This window comes from Schistocerca gregaria, chromosome 2 (assembly GCF_023897955.1).
Source record: "Schistocerca gregaria isolate iqSchGreg1 chromosome 2, iqSchGreg1.2, whole genome shotgun sequence".
Taxonomy (NCBI): Eukaryota; Metazoa; Arthropoda; class Insecta; order Orthoptera; family Acrididae; genus Schistocerca; species Schistocerca gregaria.
Genome location: NC_064921.1, coordinates 281,919,260 through 281,944,229, shown reverse-complemented (window position 1 = coordinate 281,944,229; position 24,970 = coordinate 281,919,260). Strand labels below are relative to the sequence as shown.

The following is a 24,970-nucleotide window of genomic DNA, read 5'->3' as shown; positions in this document are numbered from 1 at the left end:
CATTCGGTTTATCCCTAGTACACAATGCTATTTTACAAAGGAGTTATTTAACAGCATAAAATGCTACTGGTACACTGCTCATTTCTCACGCCCAGTCAGTGCACACACTACATATACACAAATTGTTTCATAATCCAAACTGACACTCATACACTATCAGCTGACATAAGGACCAGTGTGGAAATCTGTTTTCCGTTTTACATACTGTAGCTTCCCATTTGCTAGTATGGAAAACTGAATCATCATCCCTCCATAATGAGTGAAAAGTTGAGCACAGAAAGAGGATAAGGTGTTAGTATTATACACTGCACAGCTTTGGGAGTAATATTTTTCAGAAAAGAAAAAAAAGGCAAAAAAAAAGTAGTGTGAGTGTTATGTGAAATAGTAAATATTCTAGTATCACTATTATTATTTATTTATGTTGCATTATTTTACCAAACACCTTACTCTGTGCCATCTAAGGAATCCTTCAATGTATAGAATGAATTGCTTAGGAGATACTTTTAAAGTGCCTGTTGAAATAAGTTTGTTTTAGTAATTTATTTCGTCTTCTCCAGAAATTTTTGTACAGTTTTATTTCTTGGCAGAAAATGCTGTTGTGAGTTTTATGTTTATTTTTTCTTGATAAATGTAAGCTCAGTCTTGTTTTCTTCCATGGTTATGGACAGAGCTGTTTGTGTAGTAATTATCAAAACTGATCAGTAAATTTTTTTATTTTTATTTTTTTTTTTAATATATATCTCATTTTGTTCATTTTTGTTCGTTGAATCTGATCAGGGTGGACATCGTAAGACACCCTTTTTAAGTTCATTGCGGATCTATTAACTCAGTTTTTTTTATTACAGAGGGCAGCTAACCTTCTGACCGAACACGCTGAGCTACCATGCCGGCTGTAAATTAAATCATCACTTCTTTGTACAGATCTTTACAATGAGCTTGGCTACTATTTTTGGTTATTATTCTAATCGCTCTTTTCTGTAATTTGTGAACTGTGTTCATAATTTGTGCATCAGCTCCTGAGAAAAGAATTCCGTGGCTGAGAACTGAGTGTACACACGAATGGTATGTAACTACAAGACAATTGCTGTTAAACAGTTATGACAGGACTCTAAGGGCCTAATGTTCACTTTGCAATTACCTTTGTATGTTCACACCACTTCAGCTGAGAATCAAACTCTGTGATTGTTATGTAATCTTCAGAGGTGTCGTATACATTTAAGTGTCATTTTCTCATAAAACTGAAATTCATGACATTTCCTTTCTTTATGTTCAGTGTCACTTTACTGCATGTTGGCCAACTGTGGACTTCTTTGAGGGTTTCATTTGCTTTTTCTGCAAGGAGTTCCCTTGTTTTGTCAGTGACTGATTATGCCATCATCAGCAAAGAGAATTTTTTCCATGACTAACACTAATGGGAAAGTCAGTGGTGTATACCAAGAACAAGATTGGCCCTCATATACTACACTGGGTGTCAGATTCAGATTCTTTACTTGCCATTGACCGCATATAGTGGAAAAGGCTTTACATTGTTGACATGAACAATAGCAATCACTGTATTAATTAATGTTCATGTAACATGTACAAGCTACTTATCCAGTTGTATGGAATTGCAAATGTAATCTCAAAACTCAGTTTCTTCTCTAGAAGGAAACAAGTATCCAACAATCCTTTAAACTCTAAAAGGGACTGTCTATTAACCAAACAATGGAAAATACAGGATGGAAAATGACAATATTATCAAAAGGATAGATTGATACTCACCATATAGTGGAATGTAGAGTTGCAGAGAGGCATAACAAAAAGACTGTTAAACAAGTGAGCTTTTGGCCAAAAGGCCTTATTCTCAAATAGGCAATGCACACAGCCTTATGGCAACACAATTCACACATGCATGACCACTCTATCTGGCAGCCAAGGCCAGACTGCAAGTAACAGCACATGATGGGAGAAGCATGCTTGAGTGGTGGGGGTAAGGAGGGGGCTGGGATGATGAGGGGGAGAGGGATAATAGGGTATGACATACAGGGATGTGGAGGGGAGAGGATAGGGCATCTAGAAAAAAATAGTTCAAATGGCCCTGAGCACTATGGGACTTAACTTCCGAGGTCATCAGTCCCCCTGGACCTGATGGGAGAAGCATGCTTGAGTGGTGGGGGTAAGGAGGGGGCTGGGATGATGAGGGGGAGAGGGATAATAGGGTACGACATACAGGGATGTGGAGGGGAGAGGATAGGGCATCTAGAAAAAAATAGTTCAAATGGCCCTGAGCACTATGGGACTTAACTTCCGAGGTCATCAGTCCCCCTGGACCTTAGAACTACTTAAACCTAACTAACCTAAGGACATCACACACATCCATGGCCGAGGCAGGATTCGAACCTGCAACCATAGCGGTCGCGCGGTTCCAGACTGTAGCGCCTAGAACCGCTCGGCCACTCCGGCCAGCTGAGGGCATCTAGGTGAGGTGAGAGGTTAGAGGGTTGAAAGGAGTAGAAGGGGAGGGGACAAGAAGAGAAGTAAAAAGACTATGAATTTATTTATTTATATATGTAGTTTAGGACAATACATTGAGAATGTGGGTTTCGCGGGAGGTGTGCCAGAGATATATCCCTGCAGTCCTGCTATCCTCTGTGGCTCAGATGGATAAAGCGTCTGCCATGTAAGGAGGAGACCCCAAGTTTGAATGCCGGTCAGGGCACACATTTTCATCTGTCCCTGTTGACGTATGTCAATGCCTGTAAGCAGCTAAGGGTGTTCATTTCGTGGTAATTTCATTCTAATGAGCTGCTTGGTCACCGATGGTATTTGTTCTTTCGGACATGTCCAAAAGAACAGATACCATCTTAGTAAATATATAGAAAATTTTATGTTGTCTGATAAATATTGCAGCCCCCTTTTTCGCTCTCACTTTTACACATTATAGCTTTGCTTGACTGTACTCCTCAGATATGAAAAAATATTCTTGACTTTCTGAAAGCCAATGTTATGAGACACACAATACATCACATTTTTTTATGTTACAAAAATTTCTTGTGGTGACCATTTTCACAGCAGCAGTATATAAATTGCAGTAATCATAAGAAAAATGCTTTTTACACACTGCACAGAATGTAGCAGAACAGTGCTATATTTCGAAAACAGTGACCACAAAGAGAACAGCAAACTTCCAATCAGTTTGCCACATGAGACAAAGCTGTTGGGCTAACAAATAATGAATTACATGCTGATCTGACACTTGCTGAAGATACCTTGTGACTAAGGTGAAACATTTCTGGGTGCATAGGTTAAATAAAAAAAGTTACATGTGCTATATGCTAAAGGTATTTTTCTTTTGAGCTATTGCAATCGAATAATTTATTCCTAATATTGTGAATGTCCACTTGCACAAGGCTAAGTAATTGTCATCTGTTTTTTTCCCTCTCTAAGCCATTAACACCCCAGTTTTACATGAAGTGTTTGTACTTTATGATGATTCTGAAACTAAAGGCTTACTCTTGAACTAAAGGCTTACAACTTTCTTTTCTACACCTCTAATATTCTGATGGAAAACTGCCAGTTGATACTTCCTAGAGGCAGTTACAGTGTATAGAATAGAATAGAATACAAGTTTATTGTCTTGTAAGATACAATTTCAAGCCATTGACTAAAAGCCATTGTCTAAAAAAGAATTCACAGCTGATGAGTTCAAGGACGCATTCTTGTCCTGTGTTTTTGAAAACCATTTGTCTAATGTAGTTTGTTACATGCATGGATTTTCAGAGAGTTAAGCTCATCCATAATTGCTGTATTTAGATGGATAACTATAACTTTTTTCCCCTGACCTACTTAGGTGCAGGGCATAGTAAACAACTCTCCTCAAACTGCTTACATTCACAACATGAATATTTGCAAGTCTTCACTAATTTATAGTTAGTTTGTGATATGGCTTCACTTACACAAGACTATTGGATCAAGTCATGCCTCTTGTGGATGTACATGATGGGTATCTTGAGGTGATGAAGTAAATAGAAAAGTGAGACTGAGAAAAGATCAGCTGCCAAAGAAATTACTAGTTTAAGAAACAGGTGCAATACAGTGGATGATCCTGAAATAAAGACTAATATTTTCAACAATAATTTCTTAATAGTCACAAATCAAAAGGGTGCCTGGATTCTGTAAATAAAGCTACAGAATTTGTGCATAACTAACAAAATAGATGAGATGCCCCTTTAGAAAATGGCAGTGAAAGAAAGAGAAAAAGAAATTCTGTTTTTAAAAAGCAAAAACTCTGTTGGAGTTGATAACATTTCCAGCAAATTATTGAAATATTGTTGCAGAGAAATAAGTGCAGTCCTCAGCCACATTTGTAATATGCCACTAGAGGAAGGCGTATTCCTTGACAGGCTAAAATATGGGCTTACATGACCCAGTTATAAAAAGAGAGAAAAGACTGATGCTACAAATTATCATCCCATTTCATTACTATCAGTTTTTTCTAAGATACTAGAGAAATTGATGCACAACTGAATGGTTGAGCATCTTAGCAAAACAGCACCCTCAGTAGAAGCCAGTTTGGCTTCCGAAAAAGGGGTATCAACTGAGAATACAATAGCTGCATTTGTTGACAATGTTCTAGAATCCATAAATAATAATATGCTGACAGTTGGAATATTTTGTGAGCTGTCAAAACTTTTGACAGTATAAGTCACCATATTATCCTGAATAAAGCCAACACCCTAGGAATGAGTGGACCCGTATGGAAATAGCTTGAATCCTATCTGTGTGGTAGAAAGCAGAAAGTAATCGTGGAAGGACTGCATGGTGGCCAGGCTCCATTCCCACTGGAGTACCTCAGGACTCAGTATTGGGCAACTTCTTTTACTAATATTTATAAATGATCTGCCACTATGCACAGAACATGGGAAAATCACCATTTTCACTGATGAAATTACTGTTGCAGTTAAAAAACCCTTGGGGAATGAGTCAAATGAGACAGTAAATAATGCTTTTCCAGATATGACAAAATGGTTTGAAACTAATGGTCTTTCATCAATCTAAAAAAGACAAATTACTCTTTTTTCCTCTAATATTAATATTACCAATTAAACGAATCTAAAAACAGATGAACATTGAATCCTCAAAATACTTGAGTCTGCATATAGACAGCAAACTTAAGTAGCACTACAACATTCAAGATCTGTGCAAAAGGTTAAGCTCAGCAACATTTGGCTTGAGAATCATATCAGACAGTAGGGAGATGAACACAATAAAAACAGCATACTTTGGCATTTCCATCAACTTATGGCCTATGCTGTAATATTTTGGGGAAATCAACCAACAGCAAGAAAAGTGTTCCATGCACAGAAGTGAGCCATAAGAATTATGTGTGGAGCACATCTTAGGCACTCGTGCAGAAATCTATTTAGAGATCTTCAAATCTTTACAACAACTGCTCAATATATTTCTTCCGTGATGTGCTTTGTTTCAAAACACAGCATCTTATTTAAAACTAATACTTTGTACCATAATTATAACTCCAGAAGAAAACTTTATATTCATTAAGATCAGAAGGGGGTGTAGAAGGGGGTTTTATTCAGTGGCACCAAGATTTTTAATGCTCTTCCACAAATAATTAAAGAAAAGCTGAGGCAGCTCCTTCTAGATGGATGTTATTATATTATACACGAATTTCTAAGCCAAAATGTGTGATACCTCCTGAGTATGCTTGGATCTATTTTTGTGGCCTTTATGGCCCAATCATCATTCTTTGTCTATCAACAGTGTAATTTAAAAACTGAAATGTATGTATACCTGTATGTACAACTGTATATTCATTTAGAAGTAAAGTATGATAACTCATACATGAGGTTATATGTTAGCTTATCTGTTCCTGTTGTTTATATGATAAGAACAATGTACTTGTGTACTAAACAATAATTTGTGAAAATTTGACTCATTCTTTATCCAGAGATATATTCTCACATGGATCTACGGAACTTGAAATAAATAAATAAATGAGAATTTCTCTTCCGGCATTTCTATTAGTATCACACATTCAAGATTGCAAGCTGACATGACTTTTTGGATTTTAGGCCCCAGTTTCAATATACCACACACCTCAGCACTGCTAAAATTATGAGGGTCACTCCAAAATAAATGCACACTATTTTTGTAAAAATACAGTTTTCATTCTGCATGTGTGAAAGTTTTACATTGTGTAGATACAACCATCCCACTTTTTTTTCAAACTTAGTTCAATCTGTTCCCGTGAGTGGCACTGTCACACCATCTCTTCAAGATCGCTGCTACACTTGACGTTTGTCAAAAGCAATGAGCTGTCATAGAATTCCTGTGCTGTGAAAATGAGACTGTGGGAAACATCAACTAGAGGTTGAAAAAGGTTTATGGAGATGCTGATGTTGATCGCAGTACAGTTACTTGGTGGGAAAACAGATTACATGATGAAAGCGGGCACGGCAATATTGAGGATTGTCCTCACCACAGCAGGCCTTGTACTGCACACACTCCAAACAATGTGCAGAGAGTTAACAAATTGGTGACTGCTGACAGACACATCACAGCGAACAAATTGTCACGATATGTTGGGATAGGGGAAGGAAGTGTTTGCAGCATACTGAAAGTGTTGGTGTTAAAAAAGGTTTGTGCCAGGTGGGTCCCCAGGATGTTGACAGTGGCTCACAAAGAAACAAGAAAAATGGAATGCAGCAAACTTTTGGAACATTACAAGAATGGTGGAGATGGATTTCTTGGAAGAATTGTGACAGGTGATGAAACATGGCTCCATCATTTTTCACTTGAGATGAAGAGGCAATCAATGGAGTGGCATCATGCAATTTCACCTAAGGAAAAAAAAATTCAAAACCACACCTTCTGCTGGAAAAGTTATGGCTACTGTGTTTTTTGATTCCGAAGAATTCTTGCTTGTGGGCATCATGCCAAGTGGAACCACCATAAATTCTTATGCATATGTGATGACACTGAAGAAATTTAAAAGATCAACTGAGTCATGTTCAACCACATCAGCAAAAGCAGGATATTGCATGACAATGCACGGCCACATGTCAGTCAAAAAACCATGGAAGTGATTAAAAACCTCATATGGACAACACTGAAACACCCGCCTTATAGTCCTGACCTGGCTGCATGTGACTATCATCTCTTTGGGAAACTGAAAGACTCTCTTCATGAAATGAGGTTTGAAGATGATGACTCCCTTGTGCATGCTGCCAAACAGTAGCTCCAACAGGTTGGTCCAGAATTTTACCATGTGGGTATACAGGCACTGGTTCCAAGATGGTGTAAGGCAGTTGGGAGGCATGGAAATTATGTGGAGAAATGAAAATATTGTTCCTAAAGGATGTATCTACACACTGTAAAACATTCAAACATGTATAATAAAACATGGATTGAAAAAAAAGTGTGCATTTCTTTTGGAGTGACCCTCGTAATTCTTACAGTTCCAGTCATTATCTCTCCCACAACAGTCTGTAAAAATAAGGGCACGTTTTGTGGGGGATATTTTTCAAACAGAATGATTAATATTACTGAAACTTTCACTTCTAGTTGTTGAACATTTGGGTTTTGGCTTATCAAACATAGAATTTTTAAGATAACTTTCACTTTTTGACACATGACTTGAGCTTTAGTTCTAAGCCAGTCACTGGTCTGCTGCTACTATATGGAAGAACATTAAACTTGTTTGCATTCACAAACTTGTATCACTTATTGTGGGTGACATTTTTGCACCAATGTTCTGCGTTTTTTGCTTACTTTCTGTCATTCTGATGATTTATCAGCACTATTTTGCAGCAGTTCAAGCATGTTACACATTTTCATGCCAGCCCATTGTCTTCTCTTCTTAGACCATGAATTAATTACTGTAGACCTGAAATGCATTCACTTAATTTTGAGAATGTACTTTTGCACTTCTCACACACTACCATTATGACTTCATTACAAGTAATTTATTTGTGGAGTAAATATCTCATATATGTGTACTCTCTACCATCTTTAACTCTTAAAAACTCCTGTATTAATGCATCTGCTTCTGAAAAATGTTTCAGTATATGTTATAACTATCTGATAGATGTGTTATCTCTACTCTTTGTACCCTATCTGTTAGATATGGCTGAAACCAGTCATTAGCTATTTCTCTTACGCCTAATGCTTCTCTGTGATACACCCATCCTTATGAAAAGCATAAAGTATCAATTTTGTGAATTCTGCTATGGCTGATTCTATACATCTACCACCAAACTGTGATGCACATAAAAAGTTGTAGGCCTACTTATTCAAATAATTTGTCAACCTGTCTTTCATAATGGATTCTATTATTTTTTAGAATAGTGACAACAGGGAAAGAGGCTGAACATTTTCTATGTATTCTGCATTACCTTTCTTTAGCAGAGGTACAATTCTTGCCTATTTTAAATCCTGTGGAAATTTCTCTGATGTGAATGATTCAATTACTATGTTTGCTAAGGGAGCTTGCCTACTATGTATGCTCTGTTTAAGAATACACATTAGTACTTCATCTAATCTTACTGACTTTATTTTTTGTAAATAAAATAGAAAGAAACTTCCACATGGGAAAAATATATTAAAAACAAAGATTCCAAGACTTACCAAGCGGGAAAGCGCCGGCAGACAGGCACATGAACAAAACACACAAACACACACACAGAATTACTAGCTTTCACAACCGATGGTTGCTTCTTCAGGAAGGAGAGGGAAAGACGAAAGGATGTGGGTTTTAAGGGAGAGGGTAAGGAGTCATTCCAATCCCGGGAGTGGAAAGACTTCCCTTAGGGGGAAAAATGGACAGGTGTACACTCTCTCTCTCTCTCTCTCTCTCTCTCTCTCTCTCTCACACACACACACACACACACACACACACACACACACACACACACACACACACACACACACACACACACACGTATCCATCCGCACATACACAGACACAAGCAGACATATTTAAAGGCCTTTTCTGCTTACTGGACTGTGTATCATAATATAACCAATAATCACTTTTGAGCCCTTGTTTTGGATAATGTAGGTATAATTTTATCAGTGTTTAGTTACTTTGTTACTTGTTTTTCTTCAGTGTTCAGTCCTCTAACAATCCATGTGACTGTTTTCAAAATTTTCCCAGTCCTTTTATTCTCAACCAATTCTGTCACTTGGCTCACCATAAAAAAACAGCCCATTTTTCTACTTGATTTTTGTGCATAGTCTTATAATTCCCCCATTATGGGATGCTGAAATATAGTCAGGGTAGCTATTTAGAAGGGCTGGCATCTTTATGTATAAAACATGCCTGTTTTTCTTTCAGGATTGTCTCCCTTAAGATAGTTGCTTTCACTTTGGTTATGGATCCCTTCCTCCAGGGTTTGTAGGCTGTCCTTCCCTGTTCATCATCAAGGTTATCTCCTCTAGGAAGGTCAATTTTTATGCCTATGAGCCCCTGCCCTCTATGTTGTAGACTCCTTTTAGCCTGACCCCTGCCTGAGAGACATATCTGGCTAGTGTGGCCCTACCAGGAGCTTAAGTTTCCCACTAGCACATCTCACTGGATCATAGCAGAATGCACACACCTCCTCACCACATTTAGGCAGAGGCCCTCAGGGAGATTGAATACTCTGTAGAATAAATACGTTATGGGCCATAACTGCATTGTCCCAGATTATGTCAAAGGGTATCATTGACTGGACGTATGCTAACAATCTTATCTACGGGTCAACATATAGTCCGTGAGATGAGTGATTGGTACTGACAGTTCTGGCGGGCAGAGGGCGCTGTTGCCGAACTTGGCTCACAGCACGCGGTGCCCTGTCTGCTACACGCATTCTCTAGCAGCAGAAATAAAAGCGAGACAAAATACAAGTCCTATTGGTACGCGTGAATTTATTTAAAGTTGATGCTTGAAATATATTAACTCGAAAACTGATAAGAGCTATTTAGTACAAGTATCTAAGATGCGGAAACATAATAAAGTTATTTGTTAAACTTCACAACTGAAATGAAAACTATTTTCGCAAGTTGTTGAACATTAGCAGTTTTGGTTTCCATTGTTAAGTATTAGCATTATTAATTTGTTCTACTACAAGCTACAGAATAATTGGTCAGTGTATTAAGAGTTATAATCTGAAGAAAGTACTCACAATATGATGATCTGGTTGTAGATCGATAGCAAACTCCCTCCTTACATTCCTGAATACGTTGTAGTTACTGTAATGGAAAAACACCACTCACATCACTGTCAGAATCTGATTTGACGTTGTCTTCCTCAGCACTGCTCGAACTATCACTGCTCTCTCCCAGATGTATAATTAAATTTTCGATGCATTCTTCCACAACCCCTTCAGTTTTGGCCGCCTCTCTGATGGCACCTGCAGTGCTGTTTACAATTTTAGCCCACGTCTCGCTTGTCACTTTATTGATAGCTGCTGGAAGGAGAGTTTCCACTTCAGAGATCGTGAATTTTTTATTGTTTGCAGCAATGTAATTTTTTATCTGTGCCCACACTCCTTCAATTGCATTGAAGTGACAGTGGTATGGAGGAAGCCGAACGATTTCATGCCCGTGCCTTTTAGCAATCTTGTCAATTACATATGTTGGAAATTGGGGTTTCTTCTGTGCCACAATTTCGAGCAGTTCCGCCTTCCTTAAATCTTCTCTGAAATCTACTTTTCGCCGTTTCAACCACTGAATGATATTGTCTTTTTTTTGTTGCCAAGGTTGGTGCCTTATCGTGAACAATGGAATGATAAGGCGCATTGTCCATAACAATCACTGATGGACTTGTCAGATTCGTCATAAGCGATGTCTCGAACCTTTCTTGAAATACTACACTGTTCATTTCTTCATGGTAATCTCACGTCTTTTTTGACCGAAACATTTTCAAGCAGTTTGGCACAAAACCTTTCGATGTTCCTGCATGTAAGACAATAATACACCCTCCTTTGCCAACAGGCACTGCTATTGTCCCCTTGAGCGTTCCATCATTCCAGCCTCTAGGTAAAGAATGGCTAGCATTGACCCAAGTTTCATCTAACCACACTATACTTTCTAATTCCACACCCATGATCCTGCGCAGAAATCTCCACTGCCATGCAACTACATCTGTCCTTTCCATTAATATTTTGCGTCCGTTAAACAGTGAATAGCTGAAGCCTATGTCTTTCAACACTGTACGCAATGAAAATTTGCTCCCTTTAAAAAGATCGTCTTTCTGAAGCGACACCAGCAATTTAGATAGAGTGGAATGTTCCCTTCTCTTATAATAGCTGTATATATGACGACGAATAGCGTCTTTCTGAAAATCGTCCAAAGCTGTCACCTGCTTACTTCTCGGTCACTTCTTTCCTGGTGTGTGCAGCTTTGTTGTGCCACTCTCGTCACAATCTACACTATACTGATCTTTCCCTATCTTTACAACAGTGTTCTTACTTATTTTCAATGCTGCTGCAGCTCTCTTCACAACCTGAACAACAGGAATTAAGGGCCCACCTTTGTCCTTTTCTTTCTCAAAGTAATCCCTCACAGAGCACATGAATTCACGGGCCTGGGTGTGTAGCACACTTTTCTTCCTCCGTTTCACTTCTTGTGTTGGGCTGGTACTACCCGCGGCACTAGACATTCTTTACAACGAAACATAAACAAAGAAACACTAAAAACAACAAAAACGAAATAAACTGCGAATTCAACTAAAGACAAACGAAGAACGACCGCACCGCCTGCACGCGAGACACTAGTAAGTTTCATAAGCGCGCGCGACCGGGTTTCAGAGCGGCAACGTGGCCCTTGCTACCCGCTCAAAGTCGGGCCGTCATTGGCTGCCTGCCTGCGGTCACTAGGCAACGGAAAGACGCTACCGAGCTGTCAATACCAAAGACTCGTCTCCCAGACTATAATGAGAAACATTCTGTGGGAAAAGCAGGTAGAACTGAGGTCTTTGGTGAATTTACCCACATGCTAGTGCCACCTCAGTTTATTATCCATTTGGATTCCTATGACCTTCACACAAGGAGCCACACCCAGTGAGTCCCACTGATCTCTACTTCTTGTGTCTCTAAGTCATCTTGATTTCTTTCGAACTGCATAATAACAGTATTGGTAATATTAACGGTTAAACTGTTTGCTATGAGCCAGTTGTAAGCTTGTTCCATTATTCTCCTGGCTGTTTGGTATGGATGTGTCTGGGCCATTTATCAGTATACTAGTGTCATCAATAAAAAGTAAAGTTTTTGAATAGTTATCTAATGTCTCAGGTAAATCACTTACACGTGCAAGAACAGGAGTGAGTTAAGCAATAAATACTATATTTAATGTTTCCCCACTTCATATTTAGTCTTATTCCTGTTGCATTATTCCCTAATGTGAAACTTCATTTCAAAGTTTTAAGCCACAATTCCATGTGTGCAGGGGGAAAGCCTTATAAAATACCAGAACTACTTTAGTTTCTATTTAGAATTTCATGATCTACACAACTGAAGGATTCAACAAGACCACAGAGAAAGCCAACAGATAATTGTTCTTGTATAGGGCTGTTACAACTAAAGTGAGATTATATACTGCTTTATCAGTAGAGAAGCCCTAATGGAACCTGAACAGACTGCCCCTGACATGTTATTTTCAGAGAAGTGAGTCATTATTCTGCTGAAAGCTATCTTCTAGAAAGTTTTTGAGAGCATGGTGAGGAGACAGATGGATGATTATATGTTACTTCCTTGTCTCCACTTTTATGAAAGGATTACTTCACTCTTCATAAAATACACCTTGACTTATTAGGTGTTTACAAAAGTAACTCACAGGGGCACTACCTAGCCATCATAAGATTTAAGTTCTTTGGTTGAAATACCATCATATCCAGAAAAGATACTGCTTTCCAGGGAGTTAAGGCTGTTGTGATCTCACTAAAAGATAATTAGCCAAAAGTGATGTCTGGTGGTGTAATGTGCAATGCCTCTCTATATAAGTCTAACAGATCCATTTTATATTGTCTTTTTCTTGTTGACATGTTTTTAGTTAGTTAGTAAGAATCCACTAAAGTGGTTCTCATTTGTCTCATGACTGCTGACATCAAGGAGTTGAAAATCATTTGCTTTATTAAGTTTACCCATTTCTTGCATAATAATGCTCCAAACTTCTTTCTGTTTCATTTTTGGAATATTTTTGGCATAGCAAATGAGTTTTGCTTTTTTGATGCCACAGTAAGGAAGTCTAAAATACTTTTTGAAGTGCTTCTTTGATTCGTCATTAGTGGTCATTTGCATTAAATAAAGCTCTGTCTTCTTGCACAGGATACTTTCATCTTGGATGTTAAGCACCCTTTCTGCTCTATCCTGCTGTACATGTTCTTGACATGATGTAAAGGAAAACTGGATTCATAATGTTATAAGAATAATTTTAAGAAATAATTACATTTCTCATCTAGTGTGTGTTCTCAGAAAATCCTTTCCATTGTTCAACCTGCAGCTTCTATCTGAATAGTTTAAATGAGTTAAAACTTATGAATCTGTGGAATTATATGTTTCCCTTGACTTGATTCATGAGAACACTTTTTCCTGTTATTTCAGTATCACAGACAGTCAAAGCATTTATTATGTTGCTCACATCTATTTTAAGAAAGCCAGTTGGATTTAGAAATGAATCATCAGTTGCTACTGCTCTAGTTCTATTGTTTTTGGAGTGTTATTGTGCACAACAAATTGAATCTAGACAACAGTAACTTTTAAGTAATCATGATAAGATCTATATCAGAAGAAATCACCTCGAAATATCCACATATATTTGCTTCTCAGTATGTTATATAAATATATTTTATCATTGGTTAATGAAGTTACAAAACATTTACTAATTGGGGGGTGGGGTGGGAGGGGGGGATGGGGTTACACCATCAGTAAGGCTGCCTTATATTTTTCAAAGTTTCTTAATGACTTTTAGAATTCTGAGACCTGTTCAGTCCAGTGTTCATTTGGGTCTATGACACAGGACTGTATTCCACTTTTAGTGTACACAGCCACCTCCTCTTTCCTTCTATTAAGCCTGTAATAATGTAATGGTAATGTGTATCCAACTACATTTACATGTTCATTTTATGTTGATTCCAATGGAATTCAGTGAAACACAGTACATCTGTAGATATATTTCCAGTATTCAAGTGGGAAGCTCGTCTTTCTTGCTTAATAATCTTCAAAGTCCAAATGTGTTTTGTTTTGTGGCTGGGATTCAATGAAAGGTCAGGAACAACACAAGGAAACCTGCTGAGGCTTGGCTGACTAGTATGAGGACACTAACAGTGGATCACCAAGTGCAGACAACAAAACAAACAATATGGATATGGACAAGTGGAGATGGCACTGTAGATAAACAAGCCGAATGAGTATTTTGAAGAGAGAGAATCTAAGAAATAGTGAAGTGAAAATCAACAAACAATGGTGCATTACAACAGGAGACATCATAATTATGCAAATACATCACTGAGTAGGATACCACTGAGCAGAAGGACTTATGGAGTGGCCGTGAGCTGTGAGCAAGCAGAATGATGTGTGATGTTGCTGGCCAGCTAGGTGAGCACTTGCAGATGTAACAGTTCCCTCTGGTGGCCAAGGCTCAGTTCTATACTCTCCAGCAGGTTTTGACAGTTACCAGTCTGCAATATCAGATTACGATTCTTACACTCTATGCAGTAAATGGTGCTGTTTTTGTTTTTTTACTGGCTGTTCCAAGTGTGCCTATAGTCATACAGCAGCTCTACTTTTCCGAAAAATTTACCCTAAAACACAGTGAGAAAATAGAAATAATGGAGATTGGACAGACATTATTCTGGTTATAGTGAATGCATCTGGAAAATAATTGTGGAAGTAACATGTTACTGGAAACATTCAGATGCAAGTCTTTACATGTGGTGTGAGAACCAATACATCAGTTTCACCCATGTGTCATTGTCCCACAATGCTGTGTCGTTCCTGGACCTTTTCATATACACCTTCAGTGTAGCACATCCTGGTCTGTTTGCATCTGTCAGAGAGTTGCACAATCTTCACGTCAGTATATAAAGCACCCCCAGGGATGTGCCTCATATTATTCTTGATTTTGTAGTTGAGGTTACGGTCTAAGCTTTACCACTCCATTACAGTCTAAACTTTATCAGCCCATTACAATCAAAGTTTTACTGGTGCATCCAAAAATCACTACTTGTTTTCTTCACCAAGAACTGCAGAGAGCATAAACCACAGGTAACATAGTTGAAATCCTCACTTGGTTTAAAATACTTATTGCCCTGTATTCCTTGCCCAGTGTTTCTGTACTTAATTGGAGATTTAGCTCTTATGACTAATCCCAAGGAGGAGGACCTCTTGGATTTTGAAACCCCTGACTACTAATAACCTTAACTTCCATTTTCTTCCCTGTCTTGTCACAATGTTCTTGAACTCCTTGGGTTGTCTACAGTCTCCAGATCAGTGAGTCTGTTGGATACACCTTGACTAAAGCTAGAAGATTTACAACTTTTCTTAAACCTCTTGCCTGATTTGTCTAGTTCAATCACAGTCCACTCATCTACACTACTCTTAGTCTTACTGCTACAACAGCTGCTCTAATTCTGCCTATCCTACTGTAGGATCAGATTTGAGGTTGAAGACTGTCAGTTCCTTCTTCTTTTTTGTGGAGTGATAAACACAACTACTAAAATGTCAAACTCTAGCCACATATCGGTTCAAGATAGTTGCTTCACAGTATCCAACAGAAAATTTTTTACATAGACTTCTCTTTGGTGTACATTTCTAATTATTCTGCAGCAGTTTCCACACCTGTCCACTGTAATTATATTTTTCAGTATAAACAGATTATTTTGTCATATTTGATCAACACAAAATTATGATTACATTACTTTTACTCTTTATTTGCTCAAATGACTGTCTTATTTTATGGATGAAACATGTGCATGTGATATATAAATGTTACTGAGTTAACTAAATCTCAGATTTGTAATAATTTTTCAATCAAAGATTATGTTACCTGCTCACAATTTATTTCACTTTACTGCAGAGATCGAGATTAACTAAAATGTATTCACAATACAAGATTAATGGGAAGAAATGTTTTAACAGCAGTGTAAAACATGTTATTTTTATCATATAAGCTGATTACAACTAATGAAGAATTAGATCTACAGCAGCATTTAGTCTACACCTACATGTTTTCCTGAAAACTATTGTGAAGTTCATAGCAAAAGGTACCTAATATAATACAACATTAAATACAGAGATTATGATGCACCAGTTGTTTATCTGGTACATCATCATCTCTGTACTGATATCATGATACACTTGCACTATGGCCTCACAACAGATGATACCATAAGTTAGGATTCAAATTGAGCACAGAGTGCTTGAAGAATGACTGCTTAAATGTCTCTGTGTATGCTGTAATTAATCTAAGTTTGTCTCTGTGGTCTGTGTACCATCCTTCCTTGCATACATTTAATATTCTCTCTTAGATCTAGTTGGTTTGTCTCCCACACACTTACAGCAATATTCTAAGATGTGACACACAAGTGATTTGTGAGCAGCCTCCTTTATAAAGTGACTGCATTTTCCATATATTCTACCAAAAAACTGAAATTTGCCACCCACCCTACTTAGGTCCGAGCCTACATCATCATTCAATTTTATTTGAAATTGTTACACCAAGGTATTTATGAGTTGACTCATTCTAATGGTGACTCATTAAAGTTCTAGCCATAAGATATTACTTTTCTACATTTTTTGAAGTGCACAATTCCACTTTTCTGTAGATTTAAAACAAACTGCCAGTTTGTCCACCATTTTGAAATGTTACCAAGATCTGGCTGGATTATCTACTCATAGTACATCATAGACTAAAAGTCTGGAGTTAGTATTAATATTGTATATAGTCCATAAGTGATTATTATTAACAGCAAGAGTGCCAACAGACTTACCTGGAGCATGCCTGAAGTTTCTTCTGCTTCAATCAATATCTCACTATCCAAGATAACGTACTGCCTCCTCCCTACTGACAAAAGTATTATATTAATTCCACAACATTTTAGAGCTCCTTCAACATCTGGGACTTTTCTCTGAATTCTTGGCAATTAATTACTAGAATTCATCGATGGAGATGATTGCAGAGTCGCCTAAGCTAAGTAAACCTTGTGTGCAATCTACTCACACTCAGTTTCTTGGGTAGAAGTCTCTGATGTGGAGTGCATTCCTAGCACATTTACAGGGACCCTACAAAAATTATCCCTATGGCATATGCCCAGCCTAGCTTGTCACAGAATCTCAGGAGTAGTTTGTGAGCTTTGTTGAAACTCTGTAAGTAAAACTGATGTTATCAATCACTGGATTGATCAAAGCATGACCTTGGATAACAGATAGACAAGCATCATTAGTTCCAATGTATGTCACAATATGCATCTGACTGCATATTGTTCTCTCAATATCTGCCTGAACAGCCTGAAATCCATGCTCATTCCACTCCCACCACATGCCTTGCTTTTCATCATTGTTTGAAATCTCTCTCTATACCGACATCCTCCACGTCCATGGTCACTATGCTGCTGAACATTTCCTCAGGCAATACCCACCTGATTCCAGACCTATGACATTCTTCTTATTCACCTTCATCAGCTTCATATTTACCAACAACTGCTTCACCTTTGAGGGGCAGACAGATGACCATCAGGGGCATGGCCACATGAACCAGGATGGCTCCTTCCTATGCCAACCTTTTCATGGGCCACTTGGGAGGGGGGGGGGGGGGGGGGGCTTGACTGGGATCCATGAGCCATCAGCCCCTGGTTTGGTTGAGATACATTGATTACATCTTTGCTGTATGTACTCATAGTGAGGCTGACCTGTTAACATTCCTCTCAATTAATTTCACAAACTCTTTACAGCAATACACCACCATTCTCACCTCAGCCTTCACTGGATGTAATTACTCCAACAGAACAGTTCAAAGCAGATTTCCCGTGCCATTACATCCAATCCTGGTACTGCCGATCTCTCCAAAAAACAACTTTGGAGCACACTACTAATCACTCAGTATTATCCTGGTCTTAAATGTGTTAATCATCTACTTTGACAAGGCCATGACTTTCTAAAATCATTCCCTGAAATGAGATCTATTCTATCTGAGATTTTGCCAACCACACATATAATAGCTTTTCATCATCCTCTCAATCTTCACAATATCCTTATCAGACCCTATGCTCCTTCTGCACCTATTTCCCTATGCCACTGTGACTGCCCCACTGCAAGACTTGCCCTATGCACCCTCCTACCACCACCTATTCCATCCTTGTAACTGGCAAAACATGTACTATCAAAGGGAGAGCCACCTGTGAAATGACTCTTGTATACCAGTTCGGCCTCTTACATTGGCATGACTACCACCCAGTTATTAGTCAGGATGAATGAGCATACACAGAGGGTGTATACGGGCAGCTTACAATATCCTGTTGCAGAGCACGATCTACAACATGACAGTCATGACCTCGGTGCCTGCTTCACCACACATGCTATCTGGATTCTTCCCCCAGAGACCAGTTTCTCATAATTCCGCAGGTGGGAACTAACACTACGATGTTCTTGGTTCTTGCCACCCACCTCGCCTTAATTTATGTTAATTCCTTCAATCTCAGCATTTATTCACAGTTCTTCACTCCATTTTAGTTTTCTACTTCTGTCATTTCCTGTCCTGTCCATTTTTCACCGTCCTGTCTCCCACCTCTGTCACATAAATGAAATGCACTTAGCTTTTCACTCTTATTAACTCATGCACAGTGTTTTAGTAGTAATCTCTGTCTTGTGTATTACCCTGTCTTCCACCTTTCAGCTCTCAGGTTTTTAAATCTCATCTGGTGCAGTTCCCAGAAATCAGTCTTTCCTTCCCATCCCATCCGATATGTCACCCCTGACCTGGGATTCTGGGTGTCTTTTCTGAACCATACCCCTTTCTGTAGATCTCTCCAATCCTTTTTCTTTGCCGCTCTTCCTTCTCCTTCAGCTCTTCTGCCAGAAGAAGGAGCCACATGCTCCAAAAGCTTGTAAAAGTTAAACATTTTTGTGTGTGCATTCTCCTGCTGCTGCTTGGTGAGTAGATATTTTTAACTATCCAATTACATTATATTGTCAAATATCAATTACTTTAATTTTTATATAAATTTCTAAAATTGTTATGCAGTATATGCATTTGGAAGGTCTTTTATCTATTCATTTGCATTATACTGTCAATAATTGATTATTTTCTTTAATGTACAATAGAGCATCATATAAGCATTTGCAAATGACACTAAAATTTTTGAAAATATTAACCCTATAATGGTAGTACAAAGGGGACTGTCACTGTGAGTTTTTTAGGCTATGCACCATATGTGTATAGGATAAAACTGAAAATACAGCAATATCAGGACGAGGGGTGGGTGGGTGGGTGGGTGGCCTTGGACAAAATGTTGCAGAGATTGGAAGGGGGAGACAAGGAGAAGTCATCAGGCATGGAAGGAAACATTTTTATTGATTCAAATGCTTTTGCACCAATGAAGTTAATAAGCAGTACATAAACAAATTTACAAAAATGTTTACAATGAAATAGGCAGTTAACATTAAAAAACAAATTCAGGTTTGGCTGTCCATGCAAAGACACATGGCATTTCATCAACAGTGCTAGAGGCTAAGGAACAATGTGTGCTGCAATTTAATTACATATATTTGAACCCATGTGGGACCAAAGGGATCTTTGAGGATCAGCTGACCAATATATGAACAAGCATATAACAAAGAAACATACTTACTAGGAATGATAAAGCAAAAATGGATCTGGAAACACTAGTTACATAAGGTGAAAAATCACATGTGTGTGAAAATTTTTATGTATGATAAAACTTAGACAAAACAGTGAAGGAATTTGTTTCATGGGATTTTTATCCAGGTGATGTATCCCATAAATGTGATGGTTTAGCAGTTAGACATGCTCACACCAAATAAAAGCCTACCACACTATCTCTTGTTTGGGTTGAGATATAGAACATGGCAGGCACCATTTCTAATAGGTATTGCCATTAACAAAAATGAGTAGCATGTACCTACCAACAATACGGATGTCAAGGGAGAGTGACCACATTTATGTCAGAATCTCATCAAAGATATTAAAGAACCAATGTCAACTGGAGTCTGTTTGTTCATTAATAACTGCATGATGATTGGTTGAACAATGAACATAAATTTCTAATTCTTCAAGAACATCTACATTCCTTCCTTAGGTTCAGAATGCAAGACTCATACTGTCGTCCATAGGTAACATCACATAGCACTTATCCCTTAAGTGGCAGCTATGAGCATTATTATTTTGGTATGTGTGCTCTTTACACCTGGTTACAAAATCTTTAGTGTTCAGGATGACACAGTTGTTTTTATGCAATGTACATTGAATTCTGTAGATCCCTGACTTTTATAGTGTATCTATTTTTCATCAACACTATGGTACAGAATAAGCCCAAGCATTTTGTTGGTGCAAATATCTTCTTCTGAATATTGTATGCATCTTTGTCACATCATGGACCATGGTAGAATGTTTAAATTTGTTACCTACTGTTCAGGCTTGACACTTCTGTCCATTAAGAAAGTTTATTCCCATCCTCCAGATAAATTCTTCTTTGCATCTGTTAGCCACCCACATCTGAATGATAATGTCAATTTCTTTGTTAGTAGCTTCCATGTTAAGCCTCAATTTAGTTAAACCCATAAAATATGGAAAAAATATTTGTGCCGATAGGCACCAGGGTGCCATGAATCTTCATTAGTAATTAAATTGCTGGCTGCAGACACATGGAAAATGTCAGTAAATAAGTTTTAATCAATCACACCTAATCTTAATATCAGGAAAATTTAAGCATCCCTCCACCTCCATTTTCGCCAAAAAATGTACAGTACTTTTTCATTCATCTGATCAGGAACATGCAGAATCCTTGTGTCTTTCTTACTGCCATTGTAAAGAATTAAAATGTTATCAACATACCTACAATAAATAATAAAGTTTTTCCTTGTATTGCTGTGAAAATCAAAGAACTTACTCTCAAGATGCCTGAGGGCTACCACCCTTTGCTAAACCATTATTCTGATGATAGAGCTTACCACTGAACTTAAAATAATGGAAAGGCAGGGTCATTTGCATTGACTCAGTAAATTCCAAAGTTTCACACAAGTTAAATATCTTAAATTTCAACTGATTGATCATATGATCACAGGAGTTTCTTCAATAGGAATTTTGGTTGGTATACAGGTTGATGATGTCAATACCTGCAATGCTCCCTCTGTTACAACTACATACCTTAGGAGTATAGTTATTTCATAACTGTTTTAACACTGAAAAAAATGTAATAACTTTTTAAAGTTTAGCATTACAGATACTGTTGACTTTACTTACAACAGATCTAACAGGTGTGTCAACTTTATGTAATTTTGATCTTCAGTATTAATAAACCACTTCAGCTGTATTTAGTCCTTTATTATTGGATCTTTTACTGGTTTAGTGGCACTAAAAGCCACATCTCCAGGTGAACATATTACTAAAACATTATAGTAGAAAACCTCAGAACTTCTTTGTCCAACATTCATTGTCCATCAGAACAAAACACTGCTAAAAGGTTGTATCTCATATAATAAAACAGCTGGATTCCAGTACAGCAGATGGGTCTGCTTCTCTGATCTATATGGTATCACGAACAGGGGACGGGGCCGTATGGTCAGTTCATGGTTCTGTATAGATTGAAGAAGCGGATCTATTTACTATATTGGAATCTGGCTGATTTATTCTATGACATACCACCTTTAGCAGTGTTTTGTTCTGATGGACAATAAAAGTTAGGAACAAGGTTCTAAGCTTTTCCACTCTAATGTTTTAGTCATTTGATCACCTGAAGATGTGGCTTTTAGTGCCATGAAATCAGTACTAATCTAATAATAAAGGACTAAATACAGCTGAAGCAGTTTATAAATACCCAAAATCATTTCTCATGGCTGTGGTTGTCCTATGTACAAGGTTTATGTAATTTTATTTGAGAGTTAAGTCTAGGCATCTTTAGATTCATTTCATTACATCTTTTTTCTTACTGATCACTGATTCAAACAAGAAATTAGACATGATTTCATATCTCATAAGATCACAATTAAACTTATGCAATGGATTTTTTTTTTACATCAGACATCATTGAATTTGAAGAAATTTGAGATTTTTCTAATATAATCACCACAGAAATCAAGACAACAGAGTTGCCTTAATCATCCATAGTGAAAAGTACTTTTTCTGGGTATGGGCTGCATCATTGTAAACTACTAAAAAAAACTAAATTGCCAACATTTTGACTGAGTTGCTGTGATCCTCTTCAGGTTGGTTCACTTCGCTGTCATATAACTTTCCATTAAGACTGTTCATGGTTGCATCATAAACACTTGAAGTACTTGTTCTGCTTCTGTCTTCCTGGAGGACTCTATGATACTTCACTGCAGTTTCTGCCTGTAAGAATTAGATATCTTGCCTTCGTCACAAGTGCTCTTGATTTCAGATATTGTTCTTCTTATTACATCATCATCATTAATGGTCATGGTAAATTAATATCTAGTCCTTCACTTCAAAAATTATGTTCAATTGATGATAGCTGTACCAGTAAGAATAACCACACATGATTCTAATTTACATTTTCTCACAGTGTGGTTACCCCCATCTTTATGAGCAGAGCTTGCTGCTCCCACAAATCACAGTTATGACTCAGTCCATCCACAGCAGCCAGAGATAGTGGCCCTGTATATGTGAGTTGTGATTGTGTAAATGTCTGTGTTTTCTGTCTTAAAAAAGTAATTGTGGCCAAAATCTAAAATGTGTAGCAGTCTTTTCATTGTGCCTGTCTGTGACTTAGTGTCTGCTCTATATGGTGAGAAGCAATCTATCTTTTTCATACTATTGTTGTTATTCCATCCTGGACTTCCTGTTGTTTAATACTTACTACAGCATCATATAAATACATTCTGAACATCAGTGCTCAACTAATGGGGAGCAGCCATTTCAGAGTCTAACTAATGATGCATGCCAGCAGGTGGCTTAATTGTATGTTTGTAGTAGTGTCAAAAGTGTATCTCAAAGAAATATATGGACAATTTAATGACAAATACAGTATTGGAAAAATGTAAAGATAATAGGAAACTTGAAAGGCAATAGTTAAAAGTGTATAACAAAAGATCATCAGTAAATCAAATGATCTATTTGAGGGCTGGTGGGAAGAGGATGAAAGGAGACCAGGAAGGGAATGGGGGACATACTGGGACAGTCAAGCCAATCATAATTCTTACAGATAAGAACCAAGAACATACAGCACTGCCAAATCCAAAGTTATAGAAGTCAGAATCCCCCACGGTTCTTTAGGAAATAGGCATAAACTAGAATGTGTTGTTTTGCCCATTATGTTTACATTTTTTCCAATACTATTTTTGTTATTAATTATGACTATATATATTTTTATGAACACTTTTAATGCCACTGCAACCATACAACTATGCCACCTGGTGGTATGTATCAATAGTTAGATACCGAAATGGCAGCTAGCCATCAGTTATGCACTGTTGCTGAGAATGTAGTTAAGTGATGCTATGCTATGTATTAATGCTTTTTGTGTGGTATGTGGGCTTAATTGTTAATGTTCTTTGAAACATTTTATTCTTAAAGTCATGTGTACATTATGCTTGTGTTTTCATGGCACTTGTGTTTCGTTAGGCAGATGTTCTGATCATGGCTACACATGGAATGTGTCAAATATAATTTTTAACATGTGATCTCTTGATTTTAAGCAGTGCAGTTTCTTACAGCAGTGGTATAAGAAGGGCTCAGAATTTACATTAAGGCTGCATGTCATCTGAGACTGCTTTATGTGGTTATTTTGTTTGCAGAGGTTTTGCAATTTGATGCTGTGAATTTCCTGTGTGGGCTGTTTGTTCTAAGAGCTTCCTTCCACCTTGGAACAGAATTCATTACACAGCAGTGTGTAGTATAATTTTTAATAATATTGTAATTCTGAAGTTCAAACAGCACATCATATATTATTTAGTGGTTTCTCATACAAGCACTGAATGGACTGATTGGCACTGTCATTACATGATTCAGAACATTAACAATTAAGCCAACGTACCATACAAAAATCATTAATACATAGTATAGCATCACTTAACTACTATCTCAACAACAGTGCTCTTCATGTTTATCAGGTACCACTTAAACTTGAAGGAGAACCTTCAGGGATGTGGAATGAGCCTGAGCACATACAGACTATGGGAAGTAGGTGCTAGGAACTAAAGTAAAGTTTAACTGTCACTAAGTTTAACTGTCATTAAAATGCTATAAACTGTTACTTTACTCATACTAGATTTAATATTATAAAATTTCAGGAAAGCCTTTTTATCATGAAAAATGCTAACTCAGTAATATTAAATATCTGCTGTCTGTCTCCAACTTCTAACTTTTTGTCTCAGCAATCACAGTATCATAGAAAAGTGATGCCTGTTAACAATGAATATTGCTACTTCGTATGCAGCTAACTGATCTTCTTATGAGCACTGATACTGAAAATTCACTGACATTGGCAAGCACTTAATAGCTAAGTTAATTAATGACGAAAATTGTAGTTGTAGTTTTAGCTACCCGAAGTGGAAAAAGTGCTTTGTTGATACAATATTACTTCTGCTATTTTGATTTATTTTATTTATCAGTTTCTGAGGGGGCATGTGAGGCAAAAATACTTGGTTGTGGAATCTTTATTAACAAAAGAATTAATAAAGCACAAAACAAATTCAAAAAGTCCATTTGTAGGAGAGTATACAAAACAATGACATGTCATAGAGAAAAGTTCTTAATTACTGTGAGGAACACATATGCAGAAGAGAAGGACTGTACCACA

The 24,970-nt window shown here is 37.5% G+C and overlaps 1 protein-coding gene across 3 annotated transcripts in view; it reads left to right on the top strand.

The window, feature by feature from the left end:
- Window positions 1-24,970, top strand: part of LOC126336123 (protein gooseberry-neuro-like) — a 364,226-nt gene that overhangs the window by 326,189 nt on the left and 13,067 nt on the right. The window contains exon 7 of one of the 3 annotated variants that reach the window (XM_049999613.1): window positions 846-916. The exons of the other annotated variants lie outside the window; for them this stretch is intronic. Coding sequence (XP_049855570.1) covers window positions 846-864 — 19 coding nt within the window. The 3' untranslated portion in view covers window positions 865-916. Of the gene's footprint in view, window positions 1-845; window positions 917-24,970 lie in introns of those variants that run through there. 3 annotated transcript variants of the gene reach the window in all.